Source organism: Peromyscus leucopus, chromosome 1 (genome assembly GCF_004664715.2).
Source record: "Peromyscus leucopus breed LL Stock chromosome 1, UCI_PerLeu_2.1, whole genome shotgun sequence".
Taxonomy (NCBI): domain Eukaryota; kingdom Metazoa; phylum Chordata; class Mammalia; order Rodentia; family Cricetidae; genus Peromyscus; species Peromyscus leucopus.
Window position 1 is genome coordinate 62,823,871 of NC_051063.1, and position 16,357 is coordinate 62,840,227.

At 51.1% G+C, this 16,357-nt stretch overlaps 1 protein-coding gene across 1 annotated transcript in view; it reads right to left on the reverse strand.

Annotated features, from left to right (window-relative positions):
- The window catches only part of Muc5ac (mucin 5AC, oligomeric mucus/gel-forming), a 29,287-nt gene extending 26,254 nt beyond the window's left edge, over nt 1–3,033 (reverse strand). Inside the window, exons 1-5 of the mRNA XM_028867963.2 lie at nt 2,942–3,033; nt 2,186–2,260; nt 1,310–1,369; nt 723–984; nt 318–432 (exon numbers count right to left, since the gene is read on the reverse strand). Of these exons, the coding sequence (XP_028723796.1) occupies nt 318–432; nt 723–984; nt 1,310–1,369; nt 2,186–2,260; nt 2,942–3,014 (585 nt within the window). The 5' untranslated portion in view covers nt 3,015–3,033. The remainder of the gene's footprint in view (nt 1–317; nt 433–722; nt 985–1,309; nt 1,370–2,185; nt 2,261–2,941) is intronic.
- Nucleotides 3,034–16,357: the final 13,324 nt, after the last annotated feature.

Consider the following 16,357-nt stretch of genomic DNA (forward strand, 5'->3'; position numbering starts at 1 on the left):
GACTCCCAAAAAAGGGGGTGAGGGCTCCCAGAGGAGACACAATCCGAAAGACTTTCCCCCTAAATCAGATGAAGTCATGGCTCAGAGCAGGGCTGAAGCAAACACCCCACGTACACAGGACCTACGTCTGGGGGTGAAGACCCCGAGGCTCTGTTGATGCCCGGATGCCCACCTTCCCCAGCTGTGTGGCCTATGCCCCCTCTCCTAACCCACCGCCCGGTCTCACTAGGAGATTCCACCCATTGCCCCCATTTAACCAGAAGGCTCTGCCCACCCACACCCATTCCGCACCACCAAGAGACTCGACTCCCTCTCACCAGGAGACTGTCATCATCATTCCACATGAAGACCAAGCCCAGCCGGGCCACCACCTTCAGGTAGCCACTGCTGAGCTCAATAAGGACCCCAGACTGGCTGAAGGGCAGCTGAACCCTGTAGAAGAGAGTAGGAATAAGGTACGGGATGGGGGGGATCAGGGAGACAAGAGAGACCCCAGGTGAGAAGACCCCTGCAGCCATGTGTGTGACAGAGACGTGGGACCTGGAATGTCAGTATTAAGGAGGTGCTGAAGGGGCAGCATGGGGTGAGGGAGTGTCTGCTCAGGTTCTCTCCGGAGAGTGGAGTCTTGCTAACAACCCCAGTGTCTCCCACAGCCCTGACATTCCAATTTCCCCTCACCACACAGCACCTCCATCACCCACCCAATACTGCCCCGGACTCACGGGTGGTTGTTGACTAATACGGAGCTCTTGGTCAGATCAACAACTAGGCCATCAAGCTTCATAGTGACCCTGCTCAGAGTGGTGGCGTTAGACTCCCGGCCACGGCGTAGCTGGATGTTGAAGTCCTCATAGGCAGCCCCACAGTGTGCAGAGAACACATAGTTGCAGAAGCCAGGGAAGCGGAAGACCTGGCCATCAAAGGTCTTGTAGTGGAAGTCGCCCCAGGTGCTGCACACCCGCCCGGTGTGTGCTGGGTTGAGAGCTGTGGACCAAAGCAATGGCAGGCTTTGGGGCACTGTTCTGGTCCCTGATAGGCCCTCCATGCTCTGCCTTCCACACTGGGTATCTGTTTTCCATGTGCCACTGGGAATCAGACAGGCCACTGCCTACAGTGAGCATCTAAGGTCTCATCTGATTTAGGAAGTCCTGGGATCAGCTCACAGCAGTTTTAATGCCCCCCCAACCTTTCCTATGCTATTGTCAGCCAGGAATCAGGGACCCCTTTCTAGACTAGCTCTTTAGGTCTGAGGGTGAGTACCCCAGCTAAGCAGGGCCACTTTCCCAGAGAGGCTTTGGGGTTCACTCACCTCGTACCACAGGGATGGTCCTCAGAGGTGGGATGATGGTCACCCCATGGAGTGGGGCAGCTGTGGAGACAGGGGCTTGGATCATGGGATGCACACAGCCTTGAGTGAGGTTGTGGAGTCACTGTGGCCCAGAGGAGAGGGCCCTGGGTCAGCAGAAGCAGACTCCTAGGTCTCCAGTCCAGCTTGGGTCCTACTGTCTATTGAGGTCCAGGTAGGGCATGCATGGCCCAGCCTGAAGCCTACATACAGCATTCTCTTTTCTCACTGTCCCCTGGAGAGCCCTGGAGCCATCAGCTTTTAGTGGTCACAGAGCCCAGAAACTTCTGTTTGCACTCGGGGGGCGGGGGGTTGTGACTTGATCCTCACAAATTTCTGAATCTAGATCAGCAGCTCAACCTCCTTTTTCACCAGTTTGGGGAAATGCAAACTGCAAGGCGCTGGCCAGTGCCCCACAAGACCCCTTGCTTGGGCGCATATGGCCAATCCCCCAGCTCCTAGGTCAAGTCTCAGACGGTGAATGTGATGCTGATATAGGTAAATCAAACCAAGAGAGGTGGAGGTAGGCTCTACATGGGTGAAACATGCGCCCATGCCACAGGGGACATTGCCCACCCAGGCAGCTTGACAGACGCTCCGCATCTGCCTGAGAGCCTGAGCATGGATGCCTGTGACGTCTCCACGGGCTGGATCAGTCAGGGACAGGAGGTCCTGACCACAGCCATGTATACCAGGGTATACCTCAGCTCCAAGTTCTCACTCAGTGTGCTAGCTGAGGAGCCAGTAAGGCAAGAAGTCCTGGGGGACCCTAAGTCACATGAAGGTAGAGTTGGGGACGGTATATGGCAGGCAGAGTGGGGACGAAAGGCTGGGACTCACCATCATGCCCTTGAAGCAGAGAGAAGTCAGAGTGATGTTCATGGTCGGATTTCAGAGTATCTTGCCGGGCCTGGCCTACGGAAGAAGAGATGGGCCTGAGCTGAGAACAGCACAGGTGCCTCAGGTCGCCCGGGCTGCTGGCCACCCGTGTGCAGATGGAGGGAGGGACATAATACATCACTGACTAATGGCCTGATGCACAGAGTCGCCATGATGGCGGGTGAATGGCCCACCCCCATACCTACACAAGAGGGTTTGAACCAACTTGTGACTGGCCTTCACCCTGAATCTAGTTTCCTGGTGCCTGCATCTGTTATTAGGCCAGGCTAGGAGAAACCACATCCCCAGAATACCTCCTGTGCTACAACACCTACACCCCATGGTTTCTTGTGGGGTTATGACGGTCCAGAGAGGGTTGTGAGCTGCTAAAATTGGCACAATGGGGCACATGAGAGGGCTGAGAGCCTGCCATGACCAGTTTTGGGGGTTCTGAGACACAGCTTTCTGCTCCCCCACACGCTGGATGCCAAACCTCAATCCCTTGCACATAGAATTACCTCCCTGCCTCTTAAGTCAGAGACCATTTGAAGTTGCCAGGCTGGGCTGCATGGCAGGACCCTCTCACAGACACTTTTAGCTTGCCAGGACCCAGATAGAGAAAACTCTGGACTTCACTCCTCACCTGAGTCCAGAGCATGGGGGGAATGAAAATGTCTCCCCAACTGGCCTGGGAAAGCTGGACACTTTGAATCTTACCTGTGTGTTGACCGCAAGCCAGGGCCAGGGCTAGGACCCAGAATGGGACCAACTTCCTCCGGCCGACACCCATGCTGTGGAGCGTGGGGAAATGTCCCCACTGGCAGCCTCTGAGGAGGGACTCAAGTCACCAGCTGCCTTTTGTAGTCTGAGAGCTGGCTCCAGCTCCAGCGGCTTCACCTGAGTGGGTGGGGCAGGCCTATCGTTCCCCTCACCCAGGTAAACAGTGGGCACTCAGTCACTTTAGGCTGGTCAATGGCAGCAGTCAGAGGTGGGTGTGTCTGCAGGTGGAGCCTGGTTTCCCTGAGGCTCCCCAGGATCTACTTGTGTAGTCCTCCCCCAAGCAGCCCCCAAGTCCTCCCCAAGCAGCCCCCAAGTCCTCCCCAAGCAGCCCCCACCTAGACTTTTCTAACCAAGCCACCTTCTAACCCATGAGTTTCTGGTACCTCAATAGACACACCTTCCAGGCTGACCAAACGCTGCCTTTGACACTACCCCGGGGCTTGTCCTGGACAGTCATCCCCTCTTTCCTTGAAGAGGAGCTCTGTGGACAGCAACCGCCAAGCAAGCAACAGAATTACTAACCCCCAGGGCAATCCTCAGCTTCACACTCCCAAACGCATGGGTTATACTTCAGGTTCCCAAACCCGAGTGGGCAGTTGCAGCAGAGGCCCAGCTCTACCCACCGGATGCCAGAAGCCAAGGCATTTAGTGCTCACTGGCCTGGAGAGATGCTACTGACCCTGCCCAGAGGAGCCTGTACTCGCTGTCCTGATGCTCAGATGAGAAAACATTGTACATGGGCCCTTGCCCAAACCAAGGGTGTCTGAGGTTCGGCCAGGAATTGAACTGGACATACATCCCTGGTAGCCATACTCCCTCAGCTAATGTCAGCAGCTCTGTGGCTCATGAAGTAGACAGAGTGAAAGACCCTACTGGGGAGGAATGGCAGGAGAAGAGGAAAGGCTGTCCTCCTCCCTGCCGAGAGAGGTCAAAGGTCAAAGAAAGACACACATTTGAACTTTCTGGTTGCTTCTGGCTTCCCTTGAGGTTTGTCCTAAGCCTGTGCTGCCCTTTGGTCCAGATGCCATGCCTTGGTCCAGGTGTGTGTGTGTGTGTGTGTGTGTGTGTGGTGTCTGTGAGAAAAAGAGAGAGAGAGAACACTTCACGTATCACAGGAGTGTGGAGCCCCAGAGGAATTATGGATGAATGAGTGAATCAATGAGCAAATAAATCAATGAACAAGTAAATGAGTGAGTGAATGAGTGAATCAATCAATGAGCAAAAGTAAATGAATGAATGAATGGATGAAAAAGTGAGTAGATACTTGAGTGAATGAATGGATGGATAACTCAATCGATCAATGAGTAAGTATGGATGAATGGATGGATGAATGAATGAATAGACATAATGAAGAGAGTAAATGAATAAGTGAAGAATGGATGACTAGATGAGTGAATGCATGGATGGGTGAGTTGAAGAATAAATGAATGAGTGGACACACAGGAAAAGGTGTGGGTGGTAACGGGATGGATATATGAGTTAGGCAGTCTGGGACTTAGATACATGACACCCCCCCCCCCGCCCCAAACACCAACTGTTGCAGATCTGGAATTGGCCTTAGCACTGAACACTGAGCCTGGAGAAGGCTGAGTGAGGAGTAGCCTTGCTGGGGAGCAGGCTAAGTGGACAAGGCTAGCCATGGCTGGATGTGTGGTTGTGTGATTTGGAACCAGTTCCACTGAGGAGGCCATAAGGAGCTGCAGGTGGTAACCAGTCCCAGACTCGGGGGCGTACATGACCATGGCTATGCCTTCCTCACACCCTTAGCAAGGCAGGAGGCTCCCTGGCCAACAGGGTCTACGGCCCTAGAACAAGGGAACAGGCCCAGATCACATCTTGACCCCTCAGCCCTCTGAGTTAGCAGCCTGACTTTGGTAGATATCACACCTTGTGTCTGAGGCCAGGTTCATTCACAGTAAGCTGATCCCTTGACCAGCTCACAGACCAGACCATCAATAGGCCATGGCACACAGGATTCCAAGGCTTGCTCTGGGGACCAGGCCCATGTGACTGCCTAGTCCTGTCTTGACCATGTGGATGCTGAGCTTCCTTCCAGTTCTGGGCACTTCAAGCACTGAACATCAGCTACCAGGCTTGTTGGCTGTTCCCATACAAATCCAACCTGCCTGGACCCTTGGCAGCGCCCGATACTCTCCCTGAGGCTTGACCATCTCAGCACCAAGGATTCACAAATCCACCCTATAGGGCTCCGGTGGCTTCCGGCCCCCACCTTCAGCTCACTCTGACACCTACGGGCTCCAGTCAGTCTGGTTGGTCTCTTGACCCTTCTTCCACCCTGGGATAGAGCCTGTTCAGCTTCTGATCCAGGACAGGTATGGGAGCAATGGCTGGACCTAGAAGCCAGGGTGACAAGACCTGACTTTCAGGATGCATCACTGGTGGGAACTATGCTCAGCTGCTGGAGCCCCACTGTCCTAAAGGACATCCAGGAAGGACCCTGTGCACATGGAGGCAAAGGGGGCATGGGACTAGGGCAGTGGTCCAGAAGCCTTCCTTTGCTTGGCCCCTGAGGCCACGCAGTTCTAGGGCTGGGCCTGGGCTGGGCTGGAGCCCTCCCTTCAGGAACTGATAAGTGAATGGCTCACTGCAGTGCATCAAGGAAGGGCTGGGATTATACCCCAGCTGTTGCCACGGAGTCAGGGAAATGTTAGGGACCAGAACAGGACAGAGGCCATGGCCGTATTCCAGAGCATCATTGTCACACTGTTGTCTGACTGTCCCCACCTCTGGCCCCCCAGTGTGCGACAGGAAGCCAGCAACAGATAGCCCCTTGATTCTGGCAGGCTAGCCTGGTGACTCAGTGGAGATTAAGTCCCATCCAGCTGGAACACTTTGGGATCAGCCCCACAGTAAGGCAAGAAATTGCCAGTTTGGACAGCCTAGAGAATTGAAGGTCGAGACTCCATGACCCTTACACAAAGACCCCTCACTTGCAAGTCTAGCCCTGCCTTGGAGGATGCTTTGAGTTCCCCATGGGCAGTATGCTCACTACAGATCCCTTCCTACCTGGAGCAGAAACTGCTAGGAGTTTCCTTGCCTTAGACAAAGCCACCCACTTAACATTAAGGTATCATACCCATTCTACTGGCCTCCTGCCTCCCCCAGCTCAGTCACAGCCTGACTCTCAGCCCAGCCTGTCACTGGTCTGCATGAGCTGGGTAGGGCCTCAGATCTCAGTGTCTGGAGCTCCAGGGCTGGCATTCCCCCACTGCCCACATTTTTCCCTTCCAGTTTCTAGGTGTAGTCCTGAGGCCCTCAGACCATCCTGGCTCTACCCAGAGAAGTCCATGTCCCCTGAAGCAACGTGCAGACCTGAGATCCCTCAGCCTTCTTACTCCTTCCCAAAGGTGAGTGGTTAAGGACTCTTCCTGGGAAGCCAGGGGTGCACTTTGCCATAGGGTTTACTTCCTGGGCAGAAGATGGCATCCTGTATTATGTGGCCCTGGACTAGCCCATCATCCTCTCCATGCCTCAGAGTCTTCATCTGTAGGAGCTGCTTCCCAGTGAACTACCAGCCCAATAGTGAACTGAGTCTCACTCGGCACAGGATTCTCCACCCTTGCTCCTGGTCTCTGGGAAAGGGCTCAGTGGCAGTTCCCTTCTGTCCTCCCCGAGGAGGGGGGCGCCCCCCACTTCCTAGAGACTTGAGGCTAATCAAGGGACTCAAAAGTGTTCCTGCTTCCTCATTCACAAAGCAGGGTGGCACTTCCTAGCCTGTCATTTTGGACACATACGCGCAATCAATCACGGTGCATAAAAACGCAATTGACGTTATGATCCTGATGGCTTCCCATGCAGTTCTATCCCACAGTCACGTAATGCATGGGTGCCCTGAGGGCCTGGGGTTGGGCTGATCCCACTGACAAATCCAATTTTGATTGCGAAGCTGGCATTTGAGGGGGGAACTGTATCTCCTTGTTTGATTGGGCTTTGTGGGGGCTTCCTGCAAAAGACTGACAGTCCATTCTTCAGAAGGGGCAGAAAGGAGGTGGCTCCAGCTGTGGAAGGGGGCAGCCCCGCCACTTTCAGGAACTACCTCAGGTGTTGACAGAAGGGGCAGGCTGCCCAGTGGGTCTTTAGCAAGCCAGGAACTTCCTTGATAAGGGAGAAAAGCATCTTAAATTTCTCCAGGTTTATTTGGGGGGGGCCCAAGGGAGAGATAGGGTGAAGCAATGACCATGGGAATGTTGTTTCGCCCTGCCCGGAAGGAATTGAGAGCTGGCCTAGCCTGCCTGGGGCCAGGAACTGCACCCCAACATCAGAGGTAAAAGGAATAGCGTCAATTTGATTTTGTGGTGGGGCTGCCCTGATTCGGAGCATTCCTGTGCTTGCTTGTTTCTCTGAATCATTAGGCAAACAGAATTCCTCCCAAGATCTGGCTGGGCAGCTGAAGGAAGTCCTAACCCCTCTGGTTCTGGTACTAGCCAAAGGGCCAGTTCTTGGGCAGTGCCCACAGTAAGGACCCCTTAGATGGCTGCTGAAAGTGGCCAATACCAGCCTCCCACATGGCTGGTGCTCCCCAACACCAACTTCTACTTGCCTAGTCTGGGAGTACATTGGGCTTTCTCCTACTATCCCTGGGAGTTGAACCTCTCTTGCCCTACAGCCCTTCATCCCTCCCTCTTTCGGTCTCTGGTCACCTCATCTCCTGGGCCCCAAGCAGCTTTAATGTATCCCCTAGAGAGTGTGAACCTGAAGATAGGTTTGGGGACAGATAAGATCCTGAGGCAGAATACCAGGCCCAAATCCTCCTCTGGGGCCATCACTCAGCCAGTCAGTCCAACCCTGAGAGCCACTGGGTCTATGACAGTCAAATGGACTCTGTCAGACCATTCCGTGGTCACCCCTCCACGGTGCTTCTCCCCAACTCTGGATCACCTCTTACTGAGCCTCAGGGGAGAGAAGGGAATATTCCCTTACTGGCTGCTCAGGACCAGGCCCCAACCAGACCACTGGGTCATGGATAGTAGCTCTGACCCTTTGGACAGAAAAAGAGCATGTTTTTAAGTTGCATTCTACACAACAGGGTCTGTAGGACATTTTCCTCAATAATTCATCACATCCAGGGGCTAAGAAGATTACTCAGTCAGTAGTGTCCATACCAGGAAAGCATGAAGACCTGATGTTTGAATCTTCTGCCTCCTCATAAAAAAAAAAAAAAAAAAAAAAAAGACTGGAAACATACAGAACACCAGCACTGTGGAATCAATAACTAATAGAATCAATGACTCTAAAATCAGTAAGAGACCCTGTCTCAGAAACTAAGCTTCATAATGATTGAAGAAGACACTTAACAGCAACCTGTGGCCTCCATACACAGGTCACACACACACACACACACACACACACACACACACACACACACAACACATCCAATGAAATTTATAGTCATAGAAAAGTACTGCTCTGGATACACACTCAGAACAATGGAAGGGCTCTCCAAGAGATGCTTGCATACCCAGGTTTATAGCAGCACTACTCACAAAAGCCCAAATCCACTGGTATGTGCACAAGACATGCTGTGTCCACGCTCCAGAATATTACTCAACACACACCTGGAATCCCAGCACCCTGAGCCTGAGGCAGAAGGATAGCAAGTTTGAATCCAGCCAGGACCACAAAGAAAGATACCAAGTCTCGGGAAAGTCAGGAGCAGGGAATTCCAGCATGTGAACGAAACTTTAGTGAGCTAAACTGTAGTGGGTAGCCATTCCAGCTTTGACCTGGAAGATCCAACCCCCAATGAGGCTTCAGTAACAGTCACGCCTATAAGGTGGGGCTGAGAGAGGACGCTGAAGACCCAGGTTCCAGATGAGTGGGCTCTCTTAGTGCCTGGACCCTGGACCCTGGAGGTAGACCGAGCAGAGTTCTCCAGAGAACACCGCCGGACTGCACCATGCCTTTCCCAGACTCTGTAAACTATCCATTCATTTGTAATTTACCCCACAAAACAAACCTCCCTTTTAACTACGTGGAGTGGCCTTAATAATTTCACCAATACTAAACCATACATAAAAAGATAAATTCTGGACCAGCTGTGGTGCCTCACACCTTTAAACCCAGCACTCAGGGAGCAGAGGCAGGAGGATCTCTGGGAGTTTGAGGGCAGCCTGATCTACATAGCATGTTCCAAGACAGCCAGAGCTATATAGTGAGACCTTTCTTGAATTTAAAAAAAAAAAAAAGATAAATTCTGCAAGATTCCACTCACAGAAGATCTCTAGAATTGCTAGATCCACAGAAAAAGAAATGAAAATGAGATGTCTGGGGCTGGAAATGGCATGGAGTCAGTGTTTAATGCTGACAGTTTCAGTCTAGGAAGATGGAATATTCTGGAAATAGACAATGGGGACAGCTGCACACCTGTGAATGTGCCTCGTGACACGGAACTATGCACTTTTAAGTGTGTATGACTGTGATGCTTGGTTTTAATTGTCAACTGGACAATCACCTGGGAAGAGAATCCCTGTGAGGCAACTCGTCTACATTGGTTTGGGCTATGAGCCTATCTGTGAGAAGGTCCAGTCTAAAAGTGTTGGCACCATTCCCTGGGTGTGGGTCCCAGACTGTGTAAGAGTAGAAAAAGCGAGCTGACTGGTAGGCATGCAGTCCTTCTCTCTTTGCTCTTGATGGTGGGTGAGATACGATTGGCTGATCCAGGCCCCTGCTGCCTTGGTTTCTCTGCGGTGATGGAAGATTGCCTTTCTCCCCAAAGTTATAAACTCCCTTTCTCCTAAGCTGCTCCTTGTCAAGGTGTTTTGTCACAGCAACAGAAATGAACTTAGGACAATGACTAAGGCAGCAGATCTTACGTGGTGTAGATTTCACTACGATCTTTTAAAATAGGAGGGAACATGGCAGCCATTGCTTCTTCTCCCGGTTGAGAGCTGTGTGTGCACTCTCCCAAGCCTTGTTGACCCTGACAGTGACTGGACTCTTGGCTGCTTACCTGAGCCCCACCCCTCCTCACCCAGAGGGGCTGCTGCAGGGCCAATTTTCCCAGATCATATAAACTACAACTTTCGCCCCTCGAATATCTGACAGCTGAGATCACCCCCCCCCCAAAGCCTAGCTCCAAGAGCAGCCAGATCAGAGACACTCACGTTTTGGGGTGAAGGGAACCACCCTAACACCGGGCTCCAAAATTAGACAGGCTTACTCCCACACCTTGGTCTCTAAGGATTGAACAGGTAAATAACCCATGGGTGCCTTGGGTGCATAGCTCTGAATCACTGCCCAGGCCAGGCCAGGGCTCCAGCAGGCCAGCCAAGCACTACTGGCCCACAGGTGCTGGGCTCTACCCTCCCCCACCCTATGTGGGTCCCCATCAGCCAGTCAACCCTTCAGTCAGAGCCCACACAGCACAACCCTGACCTGCCTTCCTTAACTAGGCCTGATGGCTCATCACAGAGCAGACGAGAGTGACTGAGTCCGCCCAGCAGCACCAGGAAGACAGAAAAGACAGGCCCAGCAGCCAGCAGTCGCCCTAGGAGATGGCACCATGCAAAGGGCAGGGCACACTCACCCACACGGTCCTCAGAACGATAAAGCTATGAAGGGGAAGGTGAGGAGGAAAGGCACTGAAATGATACCGAGACTCAACCCTGGGGTCAGACCATGGCCAGCCGCCCAGTCAACCCATAGCAGCGCGGCTGAACCACGGCTACCCACGTGCATCCAGATCAGCCTTTAGCAGCATGGCCAGGGAAGCTGTGTCTCCTTCCCAGTCCACCCCAGAGACACAGATATGGGGCCTCCCTGTGGTTTGAGGGCAACTATTCCCTGAGAACTCAGAATACAGACATCTGTCCAGTTTATGGCCACTAGAAGCCCAGCTAAGATGTGTTTGTTCAAGCCTTTTGTCAAGTTGTTGTTGTTGTTGTTGTTGTTGTTTAGTAGTGTAAGAACTGCTAGGAAGATGGCTCAGTAAGGAAAGTGTTTGCCAGGCAAACGTAAGGACCTGAGTTTGGTCCGCATGGTGGTGCTTGCCCTCAATCCCAGCGCTAAGGAGCGGAGACAGGAGGATCCCTGAAGCTTGCTGGCCAGGCAGTCTGGCTGAACTGGCAAACCCCAAGTTCAGTGAAAGACTCTGTCTAAAAATTAAGGTAGAAAATTATTGAGGAATGACATTTGACATTGACCCCTGACCTCCACACACAGGCATACACACACACATGCACTCACACACACACACACACACACACACACACACACACACACACACACACACATGAACACACACAAAAAATAATAAATAAAAATGAAATAAAATCTCTTTTCCATATTGATTTGTAGGTGTTCTTTAAGTATGCACTATATAAATTCTCTTTGGAAATACACTGTGAACACTTCGTCTTTTGATGAAATTCCTAATTCAGGCGGCATCCAATTTACCGGTTCTCTCTCTTGCACCCAGTGACTCTCATTCTGTTCAGGTAGCCTTGCCTTAAGACTCGGTCTGTTTTAAGTCAGGGAGACTCACCCCCATGTTTTCTCCCAGGGTGCCATTGCCAAGGTCCCACCTGTGAGACCGTGAACCACTGGGTGGGGTTTTGTGTAATATAAAGTCTGAAGCACGGTTTGTCTTTACCCACTCCAATTCCCGGTTTGCCACCATGGTGCTCTTTTTCCACAGTGGGTTCACCGGTGAGTCAAGTGACCCCCTGGACGGCAGTGTGTATCCAGGTTCCTTGCTCACTGCTTCTGCATTCACACCAAGACCACTCCACCTTGACCAGTAAAGGTTTGGAAGACAGTGTCCTCTACTTTCACTCCTGAAGACTTCTCTGGCTGTCCTAGGTAGGAGCTGCAGGCCCATGCAGACCAGAAGGAGCGAGTCACTGTCAAGAAAGAAATCTGCTCATCAGTCACAGGGAAAATGACATCCTGAGTCATCTTTTCTCCTCTTATGTGGGTCTCTAAATTTCTTCTGCTTTCTCCAGTTTTCAGTGTAGAGGTCTTGTGTACACTTTGTTAAATTTAATCCTAGGTATTTAAGGTTGTATGAATCGGCTGAGGACTGCTCGTTCCTCGTAGTCTGCTGGTAGTCCATAGCCATGAGGATCTAGTGAACATACAGCGCTGTTCACCAACTGTGTCAGTCTCAGGAATGGCCCCCGGGACTTCTGTATTAGTTACTTATCTTGTTGTGACAAAAGGCCCAGCAACTTAAGGAAGGAAGAGTTCCTCTGCCTCATCCTGGCAGAGAAGTCATGGTGGCCAGATCATAAGGTCACACTATACCTGCAGCTAGGTATCAGAGGTGGATGTTGGTGCTCAGTTTGGGTTTTTTCTTTCTTATTCAGTCAGGGACTCCTGTCCATGGAAGGATGCTGATCACGCTTAGGGTGAATCTTCCCACCTAAATTATCACTACCTCACAGACTTGGTGATTCTAGACGCTATCAGGTTGGCAGGCAGTATTGACTATCATGGATGCCTGTGTCCACTCCCTTCCTTGATGAAAGTTGCAGGTATGGTTGTAAGAGGATCTTGGGGTAGGGAGAGTGTCCTGGGTTTCCTGGGGACCCTAAAGTGATCCCAGTAACCCTCACAGAGCAATAGATGAAGAGGTGAAGGGCTTTGAGACAACAGCCAGGGAATGCAGGTGGAAGACGGAACACGAAGGATACAGGTTCTCCCAGGAGCCTCTGGGAGAAACGGGGTTCTGCTGACTGTAGACCTCCAGCTTCCTGGACTGCAGTCATACGTTGTGTTGCTCTAGGCCCCTGAGCCTGTGAACATTGTGAGGTTCCCTGTGTTGAAGATTCATTGACTGGCAAGGACTGTGAATGTGGAGAGATGGAAAGTGGCAGGTAAAGAGGCAAAATACCTTGAACTGTCTTTAGCCCCAAGGTAGCCATTTATCATTTCTAGATCTAATCTAACGTCCTTTCAACTGTCAGGTGAAACCTTCGGAATGTATTGACTTAGCAGACAGCTAGCTTCTACCAATTCAAAAGCTAAAAATGTCATCAGATAGTATCTGAGACCTAGAGTAGAAATGTTATGCTTTGCTCATGGTGATAGGTATCCTCGCCTTTTCCCAGGAGGAAACAGAAAGCTTTGGCCTTTTCCCATTGAGCAGGTGTTAACAGGTTTGTGTGTGTGTGCGCGCACAAGGCAGCTGGAGAATAACCTCAAATCTCTTTCCTTAGGAGTTGTCCACTGTGAGACACGGTCTCTCATTGGCCTAAACTTGCCAAGTAAATCAGGCTGGCTGGCCAGTGAGGCCCTGTCTTTGTCTCCCTAGAGCTGTGATGACCAGTGCATGTCACCACACCAGGTTTCCCCCCACTCCCAGGGGCTGCATCTTAGCAACTGGCCATCTCTTCATCCCCACAGCAGGGTTTGTATAGATGGTTTTACTTTTTTCATTTTCCTGAGGTAATTCTCTGTATGAGTTTACCATGAATGACTGTTGAACTTCCCAAACGCATTCTTCACATTCCTCTCTGGACGTGGGTTACACAGCCACGTGTTCCTGGTTATCAAGTGTTTGGAGGTTCTCTTGCTGTCTTCTTGCTGATTCTGATTTGATTCTACTGTCATCAGACTCAGTATGTGCAGGTTTGTTTGAGATCCCAGGACATGGAGAGCATATGCCTGTTGCCTGCCTTTTTATGCAGAGACCTAAAGAAACATTTATTCATCCCAGATAAGGAGGTTACCCGCAGACCAAAGAGCCTGAGTCTGGAGTCTGAGATACAGGAGTTATGATTTTCATATCTATTACTGGCAAGAAGCATCTCAAGGGAGGATGGCTTTAGTGTAGCATGTAGTGTAAGAGAGTACAGTCCAGGGAAGACACGGAGAAGGGAGCAACTCAAGGCGGTGGTGGTGGGAGCTTGCTCACGTCTGCCCGGGGCAGGAAGCAGAGCTAGACTGTAAATCTCATGGGCCACCACCAGTGACCCACTTCCTTCTACTAGAACCCACCTCCGAAATGTTCCACAGCCTCTCAAAATACCACCAGTAGCCGGTAGCCAAGTTCAAACACAGGAGCTTGCCCGAAGCAGTCCACATCAAACCACAACCGTAAACCAGTGAGTTCATTGGAGTTACTGGCAGGAGCCTAGGTGACTCTCAGGCAGCTACATCACTCTAAAGCCCTGACCCCAGCCAGCCTTCCACCTCTTGTATACTCCAGCACTCCTCAAGAGCACATACAGCTGGGGCAAGACCAGCAACCAGAACCCCAGTATCCCATGATTCTCTCTCTACATAAGAACATTAGCAGCCTCATTGCCCCAGACCATGCTATTGAAAGGACCAAGCAGACGCTATAACAGACTGCTTAGTCTTCTCTCAAAGATAAGGCCTCAATTTCAGTTTCCCGAGACTTGAGCAAGCAGTTTCTGGGAGGTCCATGAACAAAATGCATAGTCCTTGCAGTAGCTCCCTTTCTGCACTTACTCTGACTGCTCAAGGTTCAGTCAATTGTTTACTGTCCGGGACCCTTCACCAACTTAGAGCCATGTGCATGGGTCAGTGTGACAGCCTGGGTCACTGAGCCAGCCCCCACAATCAGTATGTGCTAGGCCAGCCAGCCTCCATGGCGCTCAAGGACAAAGCCTGGAACTTGTCCAGGTCTGCCCAAAAATGGGTAACTATAACCCCCAACTAACCCTAGCCAATTAAAAGTTACTAACATGATTGCCACTCGCATAAACCAATCCTGGGTCTGTTCCTATGTAGTCTGTAGACCCCCAGCCCCCCTTGCTTTAAAAACCCCATTGCTACTTAGGGTCTCTCCTACCCTGCTGCTGCGTCAGATGGACAGAAAGTCCCGAGTTAACTAGTAACAATACAAAGACTCTTTGCTTTTGTATCAGATTCGGTCTCTTGGTGGTCTTTGGGGGACCCTGGGTACAACACTACCAGCTGTATTCTGCTTAGTTCCTTGCCGTGACTGCAGGCTAAGGTCTTCTTTAGGTCACCACAGCAGCTCTGCTGCCAGACAATGATGGTCACACAACCTGGAGGAAGCAGCTGTTCAACAATGGTCCCTGGACATTTGAGAGAAGGGTGTGTGCCCCAGGGTGGAGTGCCCCAGGATGAAGGCTATGTCCTGTTGGCTAACAGCATTAAGCTCTGCTACATCCTTGTTGGCCTTTGGTCTCATTGTTCTAACAATTGTTTAGAGAGGGTTGTCAGCATCTCTAACTATAACTGTAAATTTGTGTTGCTCCTTTTGTTCCTAACAGCATCAGGACATAGGCTCTTCAGCTTTTAGTCCTTCCTCTAAGAAGGTCCTGACCCCTCTGGTTCTCAGAGTTGCCCTCACTGGGGTGGCATTCTGGGCTAGGGAATAGCTCTTCCCACACTTTTGAAGGAGGATGCCCTGGCACCTTTGAACTTTGTGGTTTCTGATGAGGAATCTGCTGTCAGATGAGCTGGTGCTCCCTGTGAGTAACATTTTTCTTTCCCACTGTTTTAATAATCTTCTCTTCCCTTTTCAGAAGTTTGTCCCCGAGGCCTCCATGTGGGTTCTCATTATTGATCCTGCTTGAGGTTCACATGGCTTCTTGAGCATCCATGTGCTTGGTCATACTCGGGAGACTTTACTTTTTTAAGAGTTATTTTTATCTTTAATTAGGTGTGTGAGTGTGTGTCTGTGCATGTGTGGTCAAGTACCTGTGGAGGCCAGAGAGGGAATCAGATCCCCTGGATTTGAAGTCACAGGCTATTGTGAGCTTCAGTCCGGGTGCTGGGAACCCAACTCAGGTCCTCTGCAAGAACAGCGAGTGCTCTAACTGCTGAGCTATCTTTCCAACTCTACTCGGGAGCTTTTCACCCTTTTTGGTACTTTTTTTCCTGCCATACCCTCTGCCTCTTCTTCCATGGTTCCCATGGCTTTGTGAGTCAGCTTTGGTTACTATAATACAAATACCTGAGATAGTCATCCTAGGATGATAATGAACAATAATAGAGTTGGTTTGAGTTTGGAGGGCTTATGTTTTGGAGGATCTAGTCCATGCCCCCTTGGTCTCATGCTTGGAACCTGTGACAAGACCACACATCACAGAAGGAGTGTGTGGTGAACCAAAACCTCTAGCCTTGTGGGTGAAAAGCAAAAGAAAGAAAAGGGAAGGGCCGGTATCTCAATAGCCCCTTCAAAGGCATGCTCCCAGTGACCCCAGACCTCCTACCAGACCCCATTCCATAAAGATTGTCACCTCACTATAGCCCACACTGGAGACCAAGCCTTCAACACATGGCCCTTCAGGTAACACCAAAGATCGACTATGTATGATGGTTGTTGATACTGACAGTCAACTTGACAGAGTCTAGAACCTAGGAGACGAAACTCTGGACATATCTGTAGGCAGT